The 17666-nt window shown below is 36.7% G+C and overlaps 1 protein-coding gene across 4 annotated transcripts in view; it reads left to right on the plus strand.

The window, feature by feature from the left end:
• The window catches only part of klar (klarsicht), an 828351-nt gene that overhangs the window by 775417 nt on the left and 35268 nt on the right, over nucleotides 1–17666 (plus strand). For all 4 annotated transcript variants that reach the window (XM_081758673.1, XM_081758668.1, XM_081758672.1 and 1 more), the window contains one exon: nucleotides 5521–5752. In XM_081758673.1, the coding sequence (XP_081614799.1) occupies nucleotides 5521–5752 (232 nt within the window). The remainder of the gene's footprint in view (nucleotides 1–5520; nucleotides 5753–17666) is intronic.

A 17666-nucleotide genomic window follows, 5' to 3' on the forward strand; every position in this document is an offset into this window, starting at 1 on the left:
AGGTAACAAGGAAGATCAGAAATGTACATTTATGAATGAAATCTTTGAGTTTAACGTTCCACGATTATGCCATTTAGATTAAGGGAGACGATAATTAAAGCAAGTGGATGATGATGGAAGAATTGGTGGAATGAGAAAGAGGGAGGAAACGTGAAAACCCTGGTACTATATTGTCCACTACAGACTTACTTGGCCGGGGATTAAATCAGGGACCCCACGTACCAGAGCTAAGCACTCCACCACTGAGCCACGTACCCGCATCCACCGAGGCTAAGGGCAACGATGGTGCTAGTAATTAATGAAATGGTGAATTGAAGAAATTTAGAGAAAACCCCCTTTAAAAAAAACGTGTGCGGTATTCGTCCACCTCAAAGCCCCATGACACAAACTGGGATCGAACCAAGAATCCTACTCACCAGAAGATAGATGTTTTTGATCCCATTCTTGTTGACCACGAATTATATACTTTTTATGGCCTTAAAAATCTGTTTCGTCATTTCTTTTCACGAAAACTACTCGTGAGGGTTTATCCAAACACAATCCACTGCAGCTCACTTGGTAATGGTAAGCACTACATAAATTTTGTAGGTAGAATCATGGGTCCTTTAGAGATATCGCGCAATATATGATCATTTGTCTCACTGCACTCAATGATATGATTGCACTTTGGTAAAACTTTTAAGGTTGGGCATTACACCTCTTTTTCTCACGTAAACAATGAGTTTGTTGTCATCTCGGAACTGTTCCATGCATATGAGCCGTCAGCCATCCAAACTAATAGAAATCCGATGGCGCTAGGTCGGGATTATATTAGAGTTGTGGCGACACTGTCCATCTCAGTTGGCCAATCTTGTGAACTTCTATGTGTGCAGCGTGCAATCTTGCGTTATCGTAATACGACTTAACGTTTTTTGCATGTAACTGACGCCTCTTTGTTCGTAAGATACGCTGCAGTTTGTTTAAGGACGAGCAATATCTTCGTTTGGTAATGGTAGTTCCACATTCGAGAAAGTCTACAAAATCTCCCCTATGATTAAAAAAAAAAAAAAAAAAAAAATCTCCATCCAGTTTTTGTGAGACCTGGCAAGTGGTGGCTTCTTTCAACACAGAAATGTTGAATGCTTTCATTATATGGACTACCTTTTCCTCTCAGGATCGAAATAAAACACCTCGTTTTGTGACGTGGTGACTCCATGGGAGCATTCTCTGTACAAAAACTTACCGTGCAATTGCACATGTTACACAATCAATAGAGAAAATATTCAAGATAGGTTTATTGACTGTATGTTTAATGCGGACCTCAATATTGAAGCTCTTAAGTCCCCGTGACGTTAACGTTTATTTATTGAATTTTCTTGTATTCAGTGTTGTTTCATTTTCAAGCGCAGTTACAATATTTCTAAGCTGAGCATGTTTTTAATAGCGATTTTTTTTTTTTTTTTTTTGTAAAGTTCGAACATGAGCGTAATTCAATTTATAAAAAACGTATTTAATGTAGCTAACCTGGTTTAGAGAGCGAATTCTAACAAATCCTGACCAGATACATTTAATATGTAACTAACAGTGCAGTGGTATTTATCGGGCTTCATTTTCAATTGCATTTATTTATTTTTTTTTTTTTTCGGTGGATTTAAGACGATGATAAATAATGTTTACCTAGCAATGTTCCTGGCAGATGACAAAGAGTGTCATCATCATAAACGTAAATGTTTCCTGCCAGTCAAGATTTAATTCCCAGATCATATAATAGCTGATGCAGCTCACTAACTGAGAGGAGAGAGCAAGAGAGAGATTATTTGTTTGCAGAACAGTGAACAAGAAGCCGGTTTGGACACGTAATTCAAAATGTTTCCACTGCAAGCTAATTAACTATCCTCCGAGGTACTCGACTTGTCACAGCGAACCATCCCGTCACCAATAAAAGATTTCCAGAGGTAGAAATATTGAGAGTTGTGCGCAGACACATGCTAGCGGCCAGGAGGCCGGGTTCTTCTCTCCCCAATGTCAATATTTGCAGAAGTAATGAAGATGGTTCGCTAGAAGGCGAGTATCATGTGGACAGACTGTCTGTCACGTCACCATCTCACGGAGGAAAACATGGTCCACTTTCATTACATTCCGCGTGCCCCTGCCAATAATTCTTCACTAGAGGGCATCCTCCAGATCCTAATATCACTTCTACGGTGAAGACGTCACATTACCCATGAGCAAATAGAAGAGCGAGAATAACTTGTCAGATCTTATTTACGGAACGGTCAGGAGAGTTAGTTTTCCACGCAAGAATCCATACATATACATGAAACGTATTATCTGTCCGCCTCTACATAATCATCTTTTGCCTTTAATAATCCAAAAGATCCTATTGAATCTCATAGTTTGACGTAGGATCAAATAAGACTTACTTTCATGAAATTAGTTAGAATATCAAAACTTCGAAGTAGGGAGTGCAAATAGAAGGAAATCTGGGAGAAAGAAAACTGTGGTGCTTTACACACGAAGAGAATCATATACAGTTAACTTCAGTTCAGAATGCGGTCACCGAGGAGTTTTGGGTGAATAGTAAACGTCCTTTCTTCGCACTTAAGGGTCTCGTAATGTTGTCCACGAGATGAGAAATATATCGTCTCGTCTCGATTTTCACTTCGAAAACGAGACAAGTGGCGAGTCGAGAATGACATTTTAAAATTCGAGACCAGACCAGACATATGAGAACTTACATACCTTTTCTTACCAAAAGCTGTAATTTAACCATACCATCGTGTAGAACTAGTCATCAATATAACACATAGCAAAAATCTCAGAAAAATGTGTCTTAGTTAGGGACATGCAAAGCTTCAAACAATTCAGAAATGCGCTGCTTACGTCACGGCAACAGAAACGCGTTTTGGCGTGACGTCATTTATCGGTACCTCTATTTTGAGCCTATTGAAAGCTTCGGGGAATCCTTTCATATTGGAGATTCTTACTGTGAACTACAAATAAATTTAGTGGAATAGTGGAAGGAAAAGCGACTAAATAAGTAAAATACTTACTATGTATAAAAATAACATGTTCACAAGACATATTCTCTAAATTTAAAATAAACTAAAAATGATCCTAATGTTCTGTCATTACATATATTTTAGGTAAGTATCAGCAGGATTACTTTATTATATTACGGTTGTTATGATCAGAAACATTAGGAATCTAACTACTACATCAGTTCATATTAAAAGTAAATTACGCGCAGATTGGGAATAAGCCACCGTATTAAACCTAGAATATAGCCTTTCTTTATTTTCAGAATTTGGCTCCCATTGCTTTAAAAGTTCATGTTCTATTGGCGTAAACTTTTCTCAAACTCTTTAACGCATAGGAAATTTGTCTGTATACATATTATAAACGTTATTGCGCTCCTTCTACAAATATAGCACTTTCTGCACCAAAAAGCTCTTAATGACTTACAAGAAAATCCGTATCCCACTACATCCTTTACATGGTTTCTACCTTTACTGTACATATTAGCATTACATCACACACCAATTGTTACAACTATTTTTAATGCTATAAGAATCGTATCATATATTATTTTTGCTGTTTTACTATATTTCCACAAGAGAAATGCTTTCATGGTGACCGCTGTGGTATGGAGTTGAAGAAAGCTATAGCAAACAGAGGCAGACAGATGGTTAGGCTAGCGAAAGAGCTTCATGAACCAGAGCAGTACTCGAAAATTTTGTCTTCCGATCTAGGCGCCAGTTCTCAAAAGTAGGCACCTAATAATACAAACATAATTTGAACATAGGCCTACATATTTTGGATTTAAATTTCCTGGTTACTTGTTCATCGTGACCCATGTCATCACTGTCGATTATACCAACCGGCAATATTATCTTAAATACCATACGCTTTTTTTTTTTTTTTTTTTTTTTTTTTTTTTTTTTTTTTTTTTTTTACTGAAGAATGTAGTTACATGTCATAAAATCGAAGATAAATTGTTTCGAAATTGATAAGACATTGGTTAATGTCAGATGACTTAAACTGAATGTAGCGTATCTTTTCAGTATGGAAGCTAGGTGAGATACTATTACTGTGTTTATGCTATGGTCTCTATAATAATATATTCCATGGATCTAAGAATTACCTTTTGCAATTCTGTTTGTCATATTTCAATATTGAGGGGCACGGTGGCCCAGTGGTAGATAGCCCATCTCTGGTGTGTGAGCTCCCTTGTTCTACTCGAGCCAAGTAAGTTGGTGGTAGACAACAACGTGTCCGTGGGTTTTCTCAGGGTGCTCCTGTTTCGTCCCAAACTTCATTCCATCAATTTTTCCATCATCATTCACTTGCCGTATTTACATGTCTCCCTCCCAGATAGCAACAATGACTTGCAACAAACTTGCAGCAGATTTGCAATTCAAGTCTGGCAAACTTGCAGCAGACTTGTGATGCGAGTCTGCAAGTTTAATGCAAACTTCCTAGTTGACGCTCTTCGAACTTGCAGCACGCCTGCAGGGCAAATGTATGGTAAGTTTGCAAAGCAAGTTTCCACTTGCACTGCAAGTGCACAGCAAGTTGGCAGCAAGTTAGTCCAGGTTTGACGCAAGTCTCAGCAAGTATATCACGTGCACTGCAAGTGCACAACAAGTTGGCAGCAAGTTTGCGTAGGTTAAAAGCAAGTCTCTGCAAGATAAGCTTAGTCTAACAGGCATAATCGGGGGACACTAAAAGAAAAGCTATTTCAACATTCTTCGTCTGTTCCTCCGTGTATTTCCTTCTATTCCTGTTATGACATTGATTAATGTGTTCATTGTCCGAACCTCTTTTACATTTTTATAACTATCTTCAATATTATTCATTTCGTAACGTTGTTCGTCCTGACAGGGGCGGATCCAGGACTGACTTCTGGGGGGGACGGTGGGTTGTCCTACTGCTACTTTTAAGGGCTCCAAACTTTGGAATGGTTTATATATATATATATATATATATATATATATATATATATATATATATATATATATATATATATATATATATATATATATATAATAAGAAAGTTTTCCTCTTCTGGGGGGGGGCGATTGCCCCGATCGCCCCTTCTCTAAATCCGCCCCTGCGTCCTGAGTTTTCAATACCAATTCATCTTCTCAACATCCATGGTCATTTTTCCTGATGTCTGATGTCCATACATATCAGTGGCGTAGCAGCTGCCCCCGCAACCCCCGCAGTGCGGGGGGGCCCCGAAGTCTTGCGATGAATAAAGTTTTAAAGAAATAGAATTTCAATCTTACTTCTGTCGGCTTTACAAGTGGGGCCCCTTCTCTATACTTTGCGGGGGGGGCCGCAAAAGTGTGCTACGCCACTGATACATATATTTAAAATATAATGCCCACACCAATTGAAAAAGTGTCGGAAAAGCGGGGGAAAGTTTCATCATTTTGGTAGTTGAAATAATAAATATATACATCACTTATAACAAGAAAGATTTGTGTATATGAATTTATTTGACTGATTAACATTTTTATTTTATTTTACTTGCAGAGTTTCTGCACAGCTGAACAACTTACAACGGGCATCTCAAACGTGGCATCAGTTCGATCTCCTTTACACAGAATTACAGAAAGCATTAAAGTCGGACCAAGACACCCTTCGTATGCTTGACTCCGCCCTTGCTGGAGGAAGTATATCGCCAGATGTAGCCACTTCTGTCCGGGATGTAGCCAAAGTCTTGTCAGAGAAGCAAGAGACACATTTGGAAAATGCAACGTGTCAGGTAAGATGCGTTTTTTGTGTATTATATATACTGTATATACATATCGCACCCTTACTACAAAAGTGCCATAACTGAAAAAAGTTAGTTTTGAGTAAATCGCATTTGAAAGTGTTGGTAAATACATTCATTTTAATGTTATTCACTAATGAAACTAGCGCTCTCGTGCAGCATCTAGAAAAGCTAGGGCCATGATTCTTATATTACCGGATAGACGCCAGGCTCACTAATCCGAATATATATACATAACTTAAAGTTGATAATTTTTAAGTTATGGCACTTTTGTAGTAATGGTGCGATAGGTATTTTATTGCTGAAAGGAAAGTTCGAATTTGATCTATCATTCCAAATACCATCAGCTCAAGGAGTATAAGAATAAAATTGACCTGGTAACACTTGAAAACATCGTACATTGATTATAAGACAGTCCAATCATAGCAACTTGATCGCTGACAGTTGGAACTTAATAGCAGAGTATCATAATCTGTTACGTAGTCAAATCCAGAAGTAACTAACTAGAAATATTAGTTTCAGATAAACTGTTATAGCTAGATAATAATGCAGTTTTATATCTGCTTACAAAACTCCAGTCATTTTACTGGTAATGCCAAGCATTTAGCGGTCACTATTCTAATTGTTAAGTAGTGACTATACTGTTGTAACTGTACCTTTCTGCTTTAGGTTGAGTGTTCGTTATATGAGCGGGCCGGGCGATCATAATGATAAGCGAAATTGAGTTATTTACGTGGAATAGGCTGTGATCGAACCACACAAGAGTTGAGGTGATTTTGAGATTTTACGTCCCGTTCAGCAGCGAGGGTATATGAGACGTGGACCTACTGATTAACGTGGAATCCGAACCACATGAGCTCCCGCCGGGAATCGAACCCGGGCCTCCCACGCCAAAGGCGCGTACGCTAACTGCTTAGGAACCACACAAGAGTATGTAGGTACTTGAATTTCGGAGATGTCCCTGCAGATGACAGGGAAAGTTTGTTTGGTGTGTATATATAGGGTGTTTCAAAACAACACCGACAACGTTTGGGAGGTGATTCCTGACACCAAAATAAGACAAAAAGTATAGAACAACTTTGGCACTCAGATGCTTCCTTTCGCAGTTATAGACTGCCGAAAACGTCAAAAAATGAACTTTTAAAGGTCCATAGCTCCAAAACTAAGGTACCTTCCGTAGTCGGGTTAAGACTTTACGTAAGAACTAATATATTCGCCATCCAAAAATACATTTTTCAGGATCCTAAGGTACTGACGCAACAATTTTTATAGAGGAAGTTTGGCTACGGGCATATAATTTGAAGTACTCACTACCTACCTCTATAAAAAGTTGTTGCAGAAGTACCGCAGGATTCTGAAACATAAATATTTGGCTAGGGCACATATTAGTTTCTAAGTGAAGTCTTGACCCGACTACGATATGTCCCGTAGTTCTGGAGCTATGGACCTTTAAGTTATTTTATTTATTTATTTATTTATTTATTAGGTTTTTGGCAGCCTCCTAAAGGAAGCATTTGTGCATCCAGGTTAGTTTGTACGTTTTGTCTCATCTCGGTGTCATGAATCACCTTCCAAACGTTGTCGGTGTTGTTTTGAAACACCCGGTATATATATATATATATATATATATATATATATATACAATGACTGCCGGTTCGTTAGATGTAAGCAAATGAAGGTTTATAGTATGGACTAAGCAAAAGACTTCTTTTAAATTAGATAAATTGTTGTTATGGAGCGTGTATATATAATTCACAAATAGTGCACGTGTCAACAAAAACCTATTTGTTTTAAGCATCGGTGTTTTTTTTTTTTTCTCCCTGTCTTAAAAAAAAAATCCATCTATGGAAAACATTGATTTGTGCTATTAAATAATTTGTACCAATGTCTGGATACTGTTAAATTAAAGAGTGAGTGAGTTTTTGTTTTTAACTCATATCGTTATTGATAATTCATTACCAGGTACTTTTAGTTGATAGCAAAAAAAAAAAAAAAATGCTGTTCACAAGTTATTCACCTAGTAAACACATTTTTAGCGTGGTAGTTCTTTTTGTATTAGTTCACCTGGTTCCAGATGCCTATAATTGTCAGTAGCATGGCGGCTTCCAGACTGGACACAATATTTGGCTAATGAACTACAGTATATAAGACCATCTAATAATTGCCAACTAATGGCTCCAATAAATTTTACTTTGGAATGACACTCAAGCTCTCAAACATGTCATGATATTTTTTTTATGTATATGATTATGTGTGTGTTCTGTAAAACTTTTAAGGAAAAAAAAATCTTGTGTAGCGAACGGCATATAAATATTTAAGGCTAGAAACATTTCTTAAGTTTTAATCGATACGCAAGTAACACAAGTAGACGTAAGAATTTGAGATTTAAAGAAAAAGAAAAAGAAAGAAGATAATAATGAACAAGTTGTGGCATGGTCATTTAATATGATTATCGTGAAATTCCGAGAGAACAAATTGCAAAACGTTGCATATTTTTATCTGTTCTGTTTGTGAATTTCTAATCAGAGTAATTTGTTATAGGAGAAACATTGCAAAAGAAAGTCTTAAATCTGTGTAATCTTCCGTACTAATTTGCGAGCGCTTGTATCACATAGTATTAATATCATTGTCGGTTTTGTATATGCATATGTATACTGTAAATTACAACTTATGATGCGAGTGTAAGCGGATAGAGAGAAGGGCCAAAACTGGACCTGGGAAGAAATGTTTGTACGCTTCAATATAATTAAGAGTCCCCCCCCCTGACAATTGATAGGAAAATCAAGATAATTTTATCTATTTTTGCTGTTTTGTTCCTGGTTATCAGAAAGAAACCAGTTGAAGATACTCCAAGAGCATTGCCAAAACTAAAAAAGAATTAATTTTTCTTATTAACTTCTACAAGATTTATACAAATTGTTCTATGTACTTTATTATCTTAAGTACTAAATTTTTTCCACATGTTTTGTTTAAGAGTTCTGTTAAAACGTTCTACGATATGTTGTTTTGCGAATACATATGCTCAAAAAGAAGGACTCAAAAGTAAGAAAAAAAAAATGCAAAATATAATATCTCTATGACTTACGGTTCCCGAGATATGGCTCCTTAAATCTCTCGAAGTCGCAACTTTTTTGACCAATATCTCAGGAACGGTAGGAATGACACGAAAAATTCCATCACTTCTTTGAGATAGTTTTTGATGCTCTATCGAATGGAGGGCTCAAAATTGAAAAAATCGCAAATAAAAGACACACACATAGACATAGAGAATTCACTAACGAACTTTTTAAGCTCATTGAATATAAGTAAGGAGTTTCGTTAGACCTTAAACTATAAGTATATTGGAGGATCATCTAGAATGTAAAGGATGTTTTAGTTTAAAACGTGTAAACCTGTGGTAGGCATAGGCTGAAAATCGTACCTTACTTTACTCTCTTCGCGTTAGCAGTTTTTCTATACTGTCATTGTACACGGATGCCGCCAAATATTCAACCCTTTTAATACTAGCGTCTTTGAGTGCATTATTACAGATATGCTATTCATAACGTGTTCACCGTACACTTATGTTATTTTTCTTTGAATTCAATAGAACACACCATATTGGCATTCAAAATTGTATCACACTTCGCAGGATCGTCAATTTTCTCACATCTTTCTAATTTTACACAATTGAAAAACGCGCATTGTCTCGCGCAAACCCTTTTAGTGCCGATTCTTGATGTTTCATGTCCGAAAAAAAATTTTGTCACATCTTGGAAGTTAAGTATTTTTATTGAAATTTACGCAAAAAAAAAAAAAAAAAAAAAGTGGAAGTGGTATGCTAGGGCCCTCCCATCTCGAGAGTTAATATATTAAGTTACAATGTAAGATTTTTTCAAAAATCTTAAAAAGAAGAAAATTGTTTAGTAAATATTCGTTATAATGAAGTTACTAATCGAATCGTTTTATAAAATATTCTGTTTCTGACTGCGGAATATGTTTAGCAGAAGGGGTCCAGAAGCACGTAAAAAACATAAAATTTACATAAGAAATGGGTCTTGCAAGTACTTAGACGTAACATAACGTAACCGTAACTAACCTAAGCTAACATGAACTAACCTAAACTGACCTAATATTGGTAGAAATAAACGAAATTCTATCATTTTTTTATTGCAAAATTATGCTTGACCCCTACACTAATATAACATAAACTAATGTGAACAGAAATTACCAAAATTGTAACTTTTTTTTTTAAGAAAAAAGTGCTGGACCCCTTCAACTAAACATAGGCCCTGACTGCAATTGAAAATATTTCTGACTTCTGTCAAGAAGCTTTGATTAAAATCTTTTTAAAAGGAGCTTATGTCTTAAGAGTGTTCACAAGGTAGCAAAATGTCATCATATGAACTGTACGGAAGACATTCACGATAGTGAGGATAGCAAATTTCCGGACTTATATAAACAAAACAGTTTAAGAAAATCAGCCTGACAATTGTGAGGATATCTGTTATATTATTATTATTATTATTATTATTATTATTATTATTATTATTATAGGTGAAATCAAGGATATACAGGGTGTTTCAAAACAACAACAAAGTTTGGGAGGTCATTCTTGACTCCGAGATAATACACAAAGTATAGACCAACATGGGTGCAGAAATCCGCCATTTCGGAGTTATAGGCTGCCGAAAACATGAAGAAATGAAGTTTAAAGGTCCATAGCTCTAGTATTATGGGACCTACCATAGTCGGATCAAGACTTCAGTTAGGAACTAACGTGTGCGCTATCCAAAAATACATGTTTCAGAATCCTGCGGTACTCATGCAACAATATTTATAGAGGGAGTTTGGCTACGAGCATATAATTTGAAGTACTCACCAACTACCGCAACCAACTCTAAAAAAATTGTTGTGGAAGCACTGTAGGATTCCGAAACATGGATATTTGGATAGGGCACATAAGTGAAGTCTTGACGCGATTACGGTAGATCCCATAGTATTGAAGCTATGGACCCTTAAAGTTCACTTTTTCATGTTTTCGGAAGCCGTAACTCCGAAAGGTAGTGTTTGTGCACCCAGGTTGGTCTATATTTTTTGTCTTATTTTGGTATGAGAAATCACCTCCCAAACGTTGTCGGTGTTTTGAAACACCCTGTATACATTGTCAAATATTCTTTATTCTATCCTTGGTGACGCCGCTGCTTTGGTTCTTTATTAACTGAGGTCCCTTGTAGAAATATGGTTATCACCGGAGACCTGGATTCGATTCCTATGGGAGTTAATGTAACTCCAATTCCGGATCCCACGTTAAGCTATTGGTTTACATCTTACATAGGCTCAGTGCTGAAAGAAACGATAAACTTCAAACATACAACATCTTTTCTTCCGTCTCCGTTGGTCTAGTGGCTACCATGCGCACCTTTTGTGCTCATGGTCCAGGTTTATTTCCGGTGAGAGAGCTTTTAACGCATTTGGATTTTTTTTTAACTGAAAGTCTATCTCTCATATAGCCTCAGTGCAGAAAAGAGATGTTAGTGAAATTCCTAGTTTGCACACCAGTTACCTATACGAACCTGTAATCCTCTGTGATCTAAGTCGCCCCAAAGCTGAATTACTGATTACGCCCCCTTCGTGACAAGTTTTGTGTTGACAGGGGTCAGTATACTTTAGAAATAAAATAAAATAAAAATTTAATAATGTTCGTTGAGTTCAGTAAAAGAGCCACTTAAAGCAATTTCGCACAAGTATAATGCCTTTGTGATTAGCTTATCGTATCGGTCGTGACCGATATTTCACTGCAAAAGACAAGTAAAAGTACTAGTGTCACTGTGAACAGGAAGATTTCGCCAGCATTACAAGTTTCTAGATACGTCAACTGCCGTGTGGATGACATCAGCTGCTAAAAATGGTTCTATCGTAGTTTTTGTCAAGAGAACCCATGGTGTTTTCTGACCTCCATTGCAGTGAACACTTGTTTTTGCCCCACGGAAAATATATACAAACACTGCTATTACATACATTTTTCTCAACATACTTGACAAGATAAATAGAAATATTTCCTTTTGATTCAAAAATATCTTCGTAATGCATTTATTTACTTTTATACGTGTAGCAGAAATTGTATTCTGTAGAGTTGCCTTCGTATATTTTGTTATTCTGAAAGCGACAACTATATGATAGTCCATTGACCTATTGATGGTGTTTACTGTGCGACAAGGCTAAAAAGAAATACACAAATAAACACTTATACTTTATTAGCAGTTAGTTAGCCCTGTACAACTATCGGAGAAAATATTACACAACGGCTTTTTGTGGATGTCTTGTTGTTACTGCAGGGTGCCCAATGAATGGATGGTGATTTTTGTATATGGAAGCGCTCATAAGCTATTTCAACTTTCTTGCACATTGTTCAGTACATCTGCGTCGTGTATAGGTAGACATTATGCATTTTTTCGCAGTTTTATGGTATAGTAGGATTTGTTAACACACTGTGACGTCTTTTCACGCAATTATGTATTTTTGTCCTTGGGGACAGTGGTGATTTCAGATTTGCCCAAGGGGATGAGGGTTCGATATGCGGGCCGTGAAAGTAGTACTTGCGAAAACCTACTTCGAGCATGATCAGAGATATTGCTCAAGGGAAAGTAAATTTCTTTCCAAATTTAAAAAAAAAAAAATTGAAACAATGAAATATTTAATTTATTTATTTTTATTTATTCATACATATTTGTGGGCATTACCGGCATATGGCCTTAAGCCCGTTGCGTGTGAAAGATGATATCCCTCGGCAAGCACACTATCCGCTGAGTAGAGGAAAGGATAAAGGAATGGGGAATGTAGGAATCCTCACTCAGGATGGTTACATCTTTCCGGCAGTGTCCCCTGCGGGAACCGAACTCAGGGCCACTCGCACCAAAGGCGAAAGCGTTAGCGAATACCCTACGCGGGGCAACAGAAATATTTCGGTTTCACATCCCACGGTTATGCAGCGTAGGCTTAAGGAGACAGTGGTGATGAGAATGAATGAAATTGTGGAATGAAGAAAGTGAGATGAAACAAAAGAACCCCGAGAAAACTAACGCACACGATACTTGTCCACTAGAAAAATCCATTGACGAAGGCTAGGTTGGAACCAGAGACCCCTCGCATCAGAGATGAGCGCTGTACTCCTGAGCCACTGAAATAATCGAATTGTCCTTAACAAATCTATATGTTTTCCTGAAAGAAGAGATTAAAAAAAAAAAAAAAAAACAATCTTGAAATAGTACTGCTAGTTTCATCAAGGGCGTACCGAAGGGTAGATCCTCGGCTCTGGGACTGTCCCAGGCCCGTATCCAGGGGGGATCTAGGGGGGCCGGCCCCCCCTAAATTTTTGCTAGCCCTTTAAAAGTTTTACAGTAGGCTTGCAAAAGAACTATAATATGGTGATGAACTATCATATGGTTGGATCGCCCCCCCCCCCTACATTTTTGGGCTGGCTACGGGCCTGGACTGTCCTCAAGCAGAATGTTGCATTTTTATTTAACGTTTTCGGAATGGAAATATACGTTAAATGGAAACCAAATTTGGTACATTGTACGTGCGTTTCTTTGAAGGTTTATATTTTACAGCGAAGGCCGGGTTCAATACATCCCGAGCACGATATTGAAATTAAAATACATCTGTAAATAAAGCCTTAAATATTGCGCATCTTTGTAGGTTTTTTAAATTTTTTTTAAAAACTCACTAAGTGTCATTTAAGTTTGGAGCCATGATGAAGAGTGCATCTTGAATCGAACTTTTCATCAGTGGCGTATTTTGTTGGCTACCAGGCCTACCGGCGGTAGCCCTAGAATATTACAAAATAAAGTTATTACAATATAAACTAAATTATATTGATGATTTTATACTTTAGTATCTTCTTTCAATGATACGTTTCTGAGAACTGTATGTATTTAGAAAGATCCACTAACCTCTTTGCACGCAGTCTTTCTTGCTAACCTAAGAGACCTTTGATATGACAACGCAGCAGAAACCACTCTCTAGCTAGTACAAGAATCATATGAGCGCACTCCTCTTCGCTCCACCTCCGCCAACAGAGTACGAACAGGCTGCCAGGTAACGGCAGTTGTCTCTTGAGCAGCATTTCCCAACTTTTTTCAACTTGCGGCACACTACGGGTGTAAGTTGAATTCTCGCGGCACACTCATAGATATTATTATTATTATTATTATTATTATTATTATTATTATTATTATTATTATTTGCAAATATAAAATAAAATGGTATTTTTTTCTGTGATTACTGATCTCCTTCTCACAGAGATGAAAGCTCGATCACTGGTTTTCCCCCATGCTAATTCATTATGCTTACTTTTTATTCTAATTTTAAAATAGAAAACAATTGCAATGAAATGAAGGACTCATATTTTTAAAAATACGCTTTCTTTTTCGAAAACTGTATCCAACCTTTCACTAAGAACGAAGATCACTAAATAACGAACGAACAAACAAATGTCTTGTACTTTTAACTTTGCTGTTTTAACCGAAACCGGTGCATATTATTGCAGTCACAGAGCTTGCGATGCGTGGAAGTCAAAACACAGCTGTTGAACAAAGTGTTGTTCTGTCATTCACGTGCAAATGAATGTTCTACGAACGTTCATTTGACGCGTACCATACAAGTGCTTCCATTTCTCGGTTTTAGTATGACTCTCAATTGAAGCGTAACATAGCAGCTAACCGTGGAAATATTACAATTACAGTATTTTTCTCCATGGTAGAAATTCATAGTAATGTGAAATACAAAAATATACATTTTTTCCCGTGTCTTGCAATTTGGTTGCTATAGAATTAATAATTTTGTTTCGATTTCCTCGTGGCACACCAGCGGCCCATTCGCGGCACACCAGTTGGGAAACGCTGCTCTAGAGGAATCGGTTTCTTGTTCGTGAGCAAAGAGTAAAGGGAAATTATACGAGTAATGACAAGCATTTTGGAGGTCTCAGGGAATTGTCTTGGACATCTTCAATTTCGTTCCGTAGCGGTTTGCGTCAACGTAACGAAAATTTTGTGTTTTATAGTATTTTGCGATAATTGCCATAGCTGTTATAAATACTTGTTTCATTATTTGCGTTTCGTTGCCAAAGCTCTTGCGGACTGAGGCTCCTTCGTTAGCTAATCGCTTATTTCAGCGTTCTTTATGACTCGGATAGCTCCAATTTACTCTGGTGAGTAGAGTTACCATCTATTGAAAGCAGAATTTAGGGATACTTCATTTTTCCGTAATACTAATAAGATAAGTCTTACTAGTGAAGAGAAAAACATATTTCTCCACTTGATAAAATGAAGACTGTATAATAACGTGGAAACTAAACTCCAATAATAATAATAATAATAATAATAATAATAATAATAATAATAATAATAATAATAATAATAATCACGTACATGTGTTATAAAGATTAGTGGTAGCTCAAGCCATCAAACCAGTATACGCCACTACTTTTCATAAGAACAGAAACACCTATTTGTAATATGATGTTGGAGAAATGAAGTCCCAGAGTACTACTCCTGAGGTACACTGCAAGGTATCTTGACTATTACTATTTCCAATTATAATAGCTGGAACGGGTAGCATGCTCGTGTAATCTAGTTCTTCTGGAGGCGAGATAGTGTGGTGGGGAAACGGCGTAATCTTTCAAGATTGAACCTGCACGATATTCTGTGCATCCGCCAACTCAACTGGATTCAAGTATTGGTTGTGATTCGGAGCCTACGTAAATAGTAGGTTGTATCCTTCATAACCTTGGTCACAAGAATGCAAAACACAGATAACTCAAACTCAGAGAGATTTCAACAAAGATAACCCAAATTCAGAGAGGTTTCAACCAAGATAACTCAAACTCAGGTTTTAACAAAGATACCTCAAAATCAGGGAGATTTTAATACAGATAACTCAAACCCAGAGAGTTTTCAATAAAAATAATTCAAACTCAAGAGAGGTTTCAAAATAGATAACTCAAGTTCAGAGAGGCTTTAACAGATACCTCAAACTCAGAGATGTTTCAACACATAACTCAAACTCAGAGAGGTTTAAAGACAGATAATTCAGGTTCAGAGAGGTTTTACTGTCTATATCACCTAAGTTGTTAAATTAATGAACTTTGATTTCCTTTAAAAATAAAAAATAAAAAAAAGCACGATGAGTTTATCAGAACACAGTTCGGACAAAAATAAATGAAGCAATATTCTTGTGAAGAATAAGTACTGTATTGTACAGTTTCTGTATTTACATTTCCCTTCGTGGCTGGAATATTCATTCACATACATTCAGTGTATCTTGTGTTCAACAGAAACTCATCTCGCAGCCTAACATGTGTAATCGAGTCAACCAGTGTATCATTGTAATTTGTTCCGTGAAAAAACTCTTGAGGAATATATGTTACACAAAGGCCACTTGCAGACGAATGCCGATTTGAAGTAGATTAACAATCACTCGGGATGTATGCGAATTCGCAGTTTCTAAAGCTCGCCTCGGCTCCCGTGTTTGTTTTTAACACGCTATTTGTATTCGGGTGGTGTCGCCACGGGCTGTGCTGCCTTTTGCATTCTAACGAAGAAAGTACAGAGAACGAATCAGGATTTCCAACTATAAAGCTGGTGTTGCTTTTCTTCAGAAATGGTTCAAATGAAATGAATGCATTAATAATACAGAGTTGCTCAGAAGAGGAGAGAAGTCATGACGCATTCTAGAAAGGGGGAATTGAGACTTTTAAAACCAGTTAGCATTTTTTTTTATTTAAAAAATATATAATTTATATAAGAGCGAGAGTTTTAATTAAGGCTCTATCATGATTGGTGGGTCCGTTGAAAATGTTCAAAATAGACGTTGCTTTTGTGATATTATCTCATAAAGGTTAGTTACACCAAACAAAAATGTACGTGCACTATACAACGATATTGTGTGACTTAAAACAGTGGTATTCAGACTTTTGATCGGCAAGTAGGCCTATAGGGCCAATTTGGCAATCCACAAAAGCTATAAATAAATAATAAATACTACTTTTCATTTGAGGTGCCTAGAATCGAACTCCGCCAGATCCATTTTTTCATACAAAATTGACTTATACATCCTATCGTATGGTTTTAAACATGCTGAATTCAAAGAAAACATTATTTCGTAGTTAAGCCCGCCACATTCTACTGTAAAATAATGTAGAAAATGTAGCTTAGTTTCAAACTCCGCCACATCCAAGGCAGCCAATGAGAGTGCCCGGCTCAGTCATTTGACTTCCCCGAATGCTCAGCGATTTTGGGTTAATAGAAAAAGACTGGAAACAGAAAGACTTGATTTTCAGACCAGGACAATATGAGAACAGAAGCATGGTACAGTTCATAAGGTAGGGGTAACAGTACAGTTAAAGATTGGAAGATAGAAGCAGAAAAGGTGCAAAAGAAGCCAGACAGTTTGCATTTCAAATTCAATACCCATCCAAACGAATCATTTTGAAGCAAATTCAAAAGAAATCACGTGTTCCCACATAGTCGAAGAAGAAGATAATCTTGATGTCGTTTAGGAAAATAATGTAAAAAGCCACTCTTCCTTATATTTAACACATTATGGTCTCAAACCTGAGATAGCTTTAATGTTGTAAATGACTGTGTTATCCAATTTTGACAGCATAATAAAGTATTTTTCAACTTTACATTTTATTATTGATATCCTACAATATCATAATTGTTGGTTTTCCCTCGTTTTTATTGTTAAATCGTACTTAGTTTTAAACCCCCTTTGAACTTGAAGCAAAAGCATAAATTTAGTTCTGATTTTCAATACCAGCCAAGTCCTGTCAGTATCAAGTCCCCGCCAAATCCTTCATTCAATATCAAAATCCGCCACATCCGAATTTCCAACAACTATTTTTTTTTTATTATTTTAAATT

The sequence above is a fragment of the Thermobia domestica genome, chromosome 5, assembly GCF_964235325.1.
Source record: "Thermobia domestica chromosome 5, izTheDome1.hap1.1, whole genome shotgun sequence".
NCBI lineage: Eukaryota > Metazoa > Arthropoda > Insecta > Zygentoma > Lepismatidae > Thermobia > Thermobia domestica.